Raw genomic sequence first — 7,869 nt, forward strand, 5'->3', positions numbered from 1 at the left:
GAGGGTCATCATTCTTGGGAGGGTGGAGGGACAGCGCAGGAGGGGAAGGCCCTCTATGAGGTGGATTGATTCAGTGACTGGGATAATCAGGATGGGAGTGTCGGAGACGGTGCGATTGGCACAGGACAGAGCAGAGTTTAGGGCTGTTGTACATAGGGTCACTATGAGTCGCAAGCAACTCGACGGCACATAACAACAACAAGCTAAAAATTAGGTAAAGTTGTAAATTATTACCTAACTTGGAAGGGAATGGCAAGCATTATGCTGAGTGAACTAACTCAATCCACAAGGACAAATACTATATAAAAACCATTATTGTAGAATGAGTATAAGGATCCAAGGCGCGGTGGGGGAGGGTAGAAGCAGAGGGATGAGGATGTGCAGAGGGAAGGGAGGTTTAATTATGGAGTTGTACAATTTGATGGGGGGATGAGGGAAATTGGAAGATTCTGTTCTCAAAGACAATGTATTTGAATTTTGTAAATAAACTAGTATTAAAAAATTAGGGAAAGACTCATTCTCAAAGATATTCTTTGAAAAGAACGAGAGACGTTCTAGTACAGCTCTTAAAACAATCCAGTTTAGCTAGAACAGCTTTGACAGACAGAGGTTTATAGTCTACCATACCATGCTCTTCTCAGAGAACCTATCACTTCCTTGGTTTCACATTTGTTTTAACCCCTTGTTCTCTCTCTGATTTCAATAACAGACACATTATGGTTAAGTCTTACATAGCTGTAAAAATAGAAGCAGAGAGCCATACAGAAAAAGTTTGTAATCAATCAGGTAAACACCAGACTTGCGATCATCAAACTTGATTAATCATCAAACATTTTAGTCTCTGGTTCCTTTACACACTGAAAACTTAAAAGTCTATAAAGAGCTAAGGGAGTTCTGGCAGCCTAGTGGTAAGAAACTGCACTACAATCCCAAAGGTGCAGAGTTCGAATCCACCAGATGCTCCATGGGAGGATGAACAATCTCCTTCCCTGCGATTAACTGCTTCTGAAAACCCACTGGAGGGTCAGCTATGGGTTGGTTTTGACTTGACAGTTCACAACAACATCAAAGAGCTAAAGTTAAAATTAAGTGGATTATGTCTACTAATATTTACTATAATAGATACTAAAATTGAGAAATGTTTTAAATGTCTACTTATTTTAAAATACATCTTTACATAATACATATTTATTAAAAACTATTTTATAAACACTAAGTTTTAGTGAGAAGAATGACATGATTTTATATTTTTACAAAGCCCTTTTAAGTCTGTCATAACAGAAAACAGCTGGATTTGCATACCTGCTTCTGTCTTCTATATTTTAAGACTGTATAACTGTATTATTCACTAAATAATGCTGATTTTTCAAATGCTGACCTACTTCATTACTTAATATAAAAAACCCATATTTGTTAACATCTGTCACAAACTGTATAAGTCTGGAAGTACTGCAAGTCGGGGATGTAACTACAAACTTCCCAAAAACAGATTCACTCAAAAGCTAAATTTTATCACTGGCAACATATTTCATTAGTTATTTTGTTTGATTCATAATTTTTTTTAAGTTCCTACTGAATACCAAGTCTACATAATGGTCTGGCAGTTAGTGTTCCGAGAGAGACTGGTGTGCCTGAAAAAAGCAGCTCCTTCAGTTGACATGTAAACCTCCTAACTGCTTTCCTTAAGACGTTCATCCTGCCGGTTCTGCCAGAAGTGCTCTGCTCAGTACATGCTTCCTATTTTGTCACACAGAATATAAAAACATATGTACTCAAGAAATAACTCTTATTAAAATTGAAGCATTACTGCTTATCAAGGACTTCTCTTGTGAAATTGATTTCTTTTTTTCTTTTTACTGAGAGTGAGTGGTGGCAAAGACTACAACTGCTAATAAAATTTGGTGTGACTGCCTTGATTTGTGCTAAGACAACCAGCATCTCATTACAAAAAATGGCAAATAATGTCTTACTATTAATACGTGAACAGCTTCACTTTTGGAGAACTGCTACTCTACAAACAGAAACAAAACTGACAACAAAATAAGGAGAACACACATATATGGAAACTGAAAAGAAGAAATGATCATAAATTATATATTACTCCAGCCCATTAACTGATGAAATCACCATCAAAATCAACTATTCTCATTTCAGAAACACCAATATCTTGCTCTGCTTGTTGTTATTGTTGTTTACTCATAAAGGTTTAAAAAAAAAAAAAAGACAGAAAACTCTGATTCAATCAAATTTCCAAATATCCTGTCTGGAAAATTTTATTTTATAACAGGCTGCACAATTATTATATCAGACATCTCAATGAGCCATTGGACTCTATTTGTATCTTAGAAGCCCAGTAGGATCAGAAAACATTGCCACTGGCAGACTGCAAGTAATTATAACTTAACACAAGTGAACAATAAACCATTAGTGTCTCCATGACACCTTCTCTATTAAACAGAGGGGCCATTTTTAAGTTTTTTATAGAAGACAAATTAACAGAGTCAGTCAAACTTACAAAACAGACAGAAAAGAGGGAAAGTGCTTTCAGAGTAATTTCACTCATTATTTTCTATAAATTTCCAAAGCATTTTCCTCCCACTTATCACAATAAAACTGAGTATTACATAAGTTTTTTAGTGGCAGAAATAAATTTCTCAAGGCTCTTTACAAATGTAAGAATCAATGATATAGGAAAGGATTGGAGAAAACACTAAAGTATAATGTAGACCCAAAGTCAAAATAGCAGTCTAAATTAGAAAGTTATTAAAAAAAAAACAATTATAAATTTCACAGGGGCAGTGAACTATGTTCATGTCACACCATGAACTGCCAGCACCCAGCAGTGTTGTAACAAGACACACACAAAAGAGTTTATGAATGAATAAATGGTCGATTAAGGCTGGGAAAAGAAATGATGAGGCAGAAGCATGAATTAAATTTCCATAATCTAAAAAGATGACTCCTCAGCAAATGAGCTTTAATTAAAGCACAAATATAGGTAAAAGCATACATTTTTATACAGTTACATTTAATTAACCATGCATACCCACCAGGCTTGACGTCCTTGTAAACAAAGTTTTCCAAGCCATAAATGAACTCCCCTGAATGTGCGCCTGCATCCGCATGGCAGCAATAACCAAAATGCAAACCATTTTAAAGACACCTTTAATTTCATGCATAAAATATGTTTAAAATTAATTCAAAGGATTAGACATTTTAGTAAAACATAGTGACACTATCTCAATTCTTTCAACACACAATTTTTATTTTTTAAAAGTGTAATAGTTTAAGAACACAAGGCAGAAAAATATTGCATATGGCTAACAGCCCACTGACTTATTTAACACATTTTTCTAATAGAATGAAAGCTCACTGTTCCAATTTTCTTTATATACCCCATTTTGTCCATCTTTAGAATAAAACTGTATGATATTTCACACAAACTTTAAGGTATCATCCTCAATAAACTTTAATAAATGACCTCATTTTACTATATTGTGATCTGTTCCCTTTAGAAATAGAGTGGGGGGAGGAGGGGTGGGCATGGAGAAAAATGCAACAAGGAATGAATAAAAATCCAAAGTATCTGTAAACATTCATTAAAATTAATAATAATAAAAAAAATAAGAAACAGTCTGAGTCCTTTACAGCTATTCTTGTAAATAACGGCCAGAGTCAATAAGCACCATTTTCTACGTCCTTCCTCAGATCCATCCTAGATACAGGCTACTTTCCTTAAACCTAAGATTTGATCATATCACTCACTGTTATTTACAAAGGACACTTAAAGATTTACCAATATTAAAATACATATGCATGTAAAACTCAACACAGAGTTAAAAACATGAGATCTAGAGCCAGTTAGGGCTTAAATTCTAGCCCTATCAGTTTCTAACTGGTGACCAAATTTGTTATTAACTTTCTGCTTCCTAAACTGTAAAACAGCATAAATGTTATTACTGTGACATTTAATGAGTTAATTCATAAAAATTACTTCTAAAATAACTGGCAAATGAAAGTGACCAACAGATGCCAGGTTCTTTCTCCATCACCATCATCACTATGACATTCAAATTTCTTAAAAATCGACCTAAACCTAACTTTCCAATTTTACTTCCAACTACACTACATCATCTTGTTATGCTTCAGAGAGTTGAACAATGACCAAGGATTGACAGAAGAATAGATATCTTCAAGTTGTGGTGCTGGAGAAGAGTCTTGAACATACCATGGACTGCCAAGAAAACAAACAGGTCTGTCTTGGAGAAGGTGAAACCAAGTCTCTCCTTGCAGGCTAGGACTTTGAAGTGCTGCCTCACTTACTTAAGGCACGTGGTCATGAGAGATTGGTCCTTGAAGAAGGACATCATGCTTGGAGGGGTGGACAGACAGTGAAGGAGGGGAAGACTCCAGATAAGATGGATTGATACAATAAATGGAGCAATGGGGGTTGGTGTGTCAGAATTAGTGAGACTGACTCAGGACAAGGAAGGGTTCAGAGCTGCTGTACATCGGTTTGCTATGCATCACAGGAGGCTCAACCAATAACATTCTATGGCAGGTTTGGAAGCAGGAGTGGCATCCACTTCCTAAACAACATACCTCTGGAAACTATGAACTTTGATAAATGTCTATTGTTGTAGAGGGGCTTCAGGCCTTTTGTTCATAGGATTGCTATGAGTAGTGCTTGACTTGACGGCAATCAACAACACTACATCAAATCCCAAATTAGTAGGTAATATTGGTATATGTGCCACACTTTTCCATTTTCACTGCCCCTCTATCTAGACTGAATCTCATTTCTGCATGTATATCCTTTAGATCCAGCTGAAATGTAGTCTTTTGCTTTTCCCATATCTCACTGGCTAAGCACGACATACCTATGTGAACTTCCATAGCACATCAGCTTACTTCCTTCATGGGACACAGCATTCTTTATTTTCTCAACTAAAAGATAAGGTATTTGACAGGAGGATCAAGGGATTTTGAATTTTTTAATTTTCCAACAAGACTTACAGAAAATTTTAAGATTTCCAGGAGACATCTCAAAAGCACCTGGAAGCTGGAAGGTATTACCTTCCAAATTCGAATATTCAACTTGGGGCTGTCCAAGGAGGGGAGGAGGGGGAAAGATGAAAGAAAGAACTAACAGCTTGTTTGATACACTTGGACAATTGGATACCCATGTGACATTAATTGTCATGTAACAAATGTCACAAAAGATATAAAAATAATTAAAGTTTACAAAGAAGACAAAGTAAATTTTTTAAAAGAAGTATTTACAAATTTTTTTAAAAAGACCAAAAAACTGAGTAAAGTAAACATACGAGATCAGTACTATGGAGTAAATAATATTTTATATTATAATAATAATGAAAATAAGATCCTTGGACGGTACAAAAGGTTTGTATTCAGTAACTAATTGAAAAGTTAACATTTCAAATCCACCAAGCAATACCCTAGAAGAGATGCCTGGTAATCTACTTCCACAAGATGAGTCCTTGACAAAGCTGGGTGTGTAGTTTTACTGTAACTAACATACATGGGACTTCAAGTTGGAATCAAAACCCGTCACAGGTTTTGCTTGGTTAAATACTGAAAATATTGACTTGTAATTGGTCAAAATTGCTGAAAGTGACAAGGACTTGAAGCACTGATGATGACTGTAGTTTTCAGTATGAATTACAATATAAAGAAAACAAAAATCCTCACAACCAGATCAATTAACAATAATATAATAAACAGAAAAAAACAGTCAAGTTGTCAAGAATTACATTTTACTTAAATCCATGATCAATGCCAATGAAATCAGCAATCAAGAATTAAAACAACAAACTGCATTGAGAAAATCTGCTGAAAAAAAAACTCTTTAAAAAGTTAGAAAGCAAAAATATCACTTATAAAATTAAGATGTGCCTAAACATATTTTCAAATATCTCACATCCAGGCAAACGACGGTCAATAAATAAGAAAAATCAAAGGAGAGTGATGCCCTTGGTTTATGGTGCTGGCAAATGATACTAAATATGGACTGCAAGAAGAATGAATAAACCTGCCTTGAAAGCAACGCAGCCAGAATGCTCGTGACCTAACACATGGTATTTTCAATTGCTTCATACTCATATGGAAGTTTGTCAACAAAAGATAAGAATGAAAAAGAACAGTTGTCTTTGACTTGTAGTGTAGGAGAAAACCATGAACATATCATGAACTACCAAAACAACTCTGTCTTGGAAGAAATACAGCCAAAGTATAAGAGACAAGTAGGATAAAACTTGGACTTTTAATATTTTGGGCATATAATAAGGAAGGGCCAGGATTTGTAGGAGACAACTTGCTTAGAAAACAAGCCAGTTGGCAAAAGAGAAGAACACCCTCAAGGAGGTGTCCTCACACAGTGACTGAGCCAATTGGGTTAAATATGCTGGAGATGTGAGGATGGCACAGGAGAGGGAAGACTTCACTCTGGTGGTCAGTCACTGAACCATCTTAGTTAAAAAATTAGCACTGCTATGAACCTGGAGAAAGGACGAAAGTTATACAGGAAGGTGTCCAGGACTTCTTTCATAGGGTCACTATGAGTCACCTGCAACTCGACGGCACTTAACAACACTACCACCAACAACAGCATAGAGAAAGAGAGAGAGAGCAGTCGGTCTAGCGGACAGAAAGCCACACTCCCAAGCCAAAGGTGGGTGACTCTACTCTGTGGCCTTCAGGCCTGCCTTTAATTGTTTTTAGTGAAACATTCTTCTAGGTCGTGTAACCCTGGTATGTCCACTTGCTGTACAGACCTAACTTGTGGTTGCTGTGAAGCCAAATACTGTTCCCCATGGTGGACAGGGTTTGGTGAAACTCCCCGATTAAAACAAGCTTGGAAGCAGGAGTGGCATCCACTTCCACAACAGCTTGCCTCTGGAAACCCTATGAACCTGGAGAAAGGATGAAAGTTATACAGGAAGCATTCATAGAGTCACTATGAGTCACCTGCAACTCGACAGCACTTAACAACAACTTGTTCATAGTATCTAGAGTTACAGATAAGTGAAGACACCCTCGTAGTATCTCTGCTAGACATAAAGAATGGTTTCTTAGATAGTGAAAACTCCTAAGGGAAAGTTTCATAGGTACAAAACATATATTAGGTAATCATTCTAAAAGTGACGCATTTAGCCAATTACACTATCAACCTGACCACGTCTTTTCTTATATTCACAAAAAACACTACTAATTTTTTTTTGTTTCACAAGTTATTTCTATAAACTATTGAACATGTTTCTCAAAATGGAAAGAAATAATAAAAATATTATAAATGAAAAATGTGTAATAAAAATTATAACTGCATTATAATTTATAAATGTGTAATTATATTCTCCCATGCAATTAACCATCTCAGAAAGCCCACCAAAGGGTGAGCTATGGGTCAGTTCTGACTCTACAGTACACAATAATTATATATCAGTTATAAATGTATAATTGTATGTCATGTAAACATTATCTTACGTATATGTGGTTATGTTGTTGTTAGATGCCATCAAGTTGAGTATAACTCATAGCGACCCTAAAAATAATAGATATGAATCCTGTCTATCCTGCATTCTCCTCCTCATCTCTGATATACTTGAGCCCATTCTTACACTCATTGTGTCAATCCAACTCCCCAAGTTTTCTTCTCTTTCACCAACCCTCCTCCTTTCCAAACATAGTAAGTCCTTTCCCAAGAACTAGCCCCTCCTAACAATATGTCCAAAATAGGTGCCTCCAAGGAGCACGCTGGTTGCATTTTCTCCAAAACATACCCATTTGTTCCTCTAACATGGAACACTCAGTACTCTTCAACACCACAACTCAAAGATACCAATTTGTTGT

General features: G+C 36.0%; 1 protein-coding gene across 4 annotated transcripts in view; it reads right to left on the reverse strand.

Moving 5' to 3' along the window:
• VPS13C (vacuolar protein sorting 13 homolog C (S. cerevisiae)) overlaps nucleotides 1-7,869 on the reverse strand; it is a 248,439-nt gene that overhangs the window by 193,231 nt on the left and 47,339 nt on the right. For 2 of the 4 annotated variants that reach the window (XM_006899645.1, XM_006899643.1), the window contains exon 6: nucleotides 3,051-3,113. The exons of the other annotated variants lie outside the window; for them this stretch is intronic. In XM_006899645.1, coding sequence (XP_006899707.1) covers nucleotides 3,051-3,113 — 63 coding nt within the window. The remainder of the gene's footprint in view (nucleotides 1-3,050; nucleotides 3,114-7,869) is intronic. 4 annotated transcript variants of the gene reach the window in all.

This window comes from Elephantulus edwardii, unplaced genomic scaffold, assembly GCF_000299155.1.
Source record: "Elephantulus edwardii isolate Elephantulus edwardi_28Jun2011 unplaced genomic scaffold, EleEdw1.0 scaffold00264, whole genome shotgun sequence".
In the NCBI taxonomy this organism is placed as follows: Eukaryota; Metazoa; Chordata; class Mammalia; order Macroscelidea; family Macroscelididae; genus Elephantulus; species Elephantulus edwardii.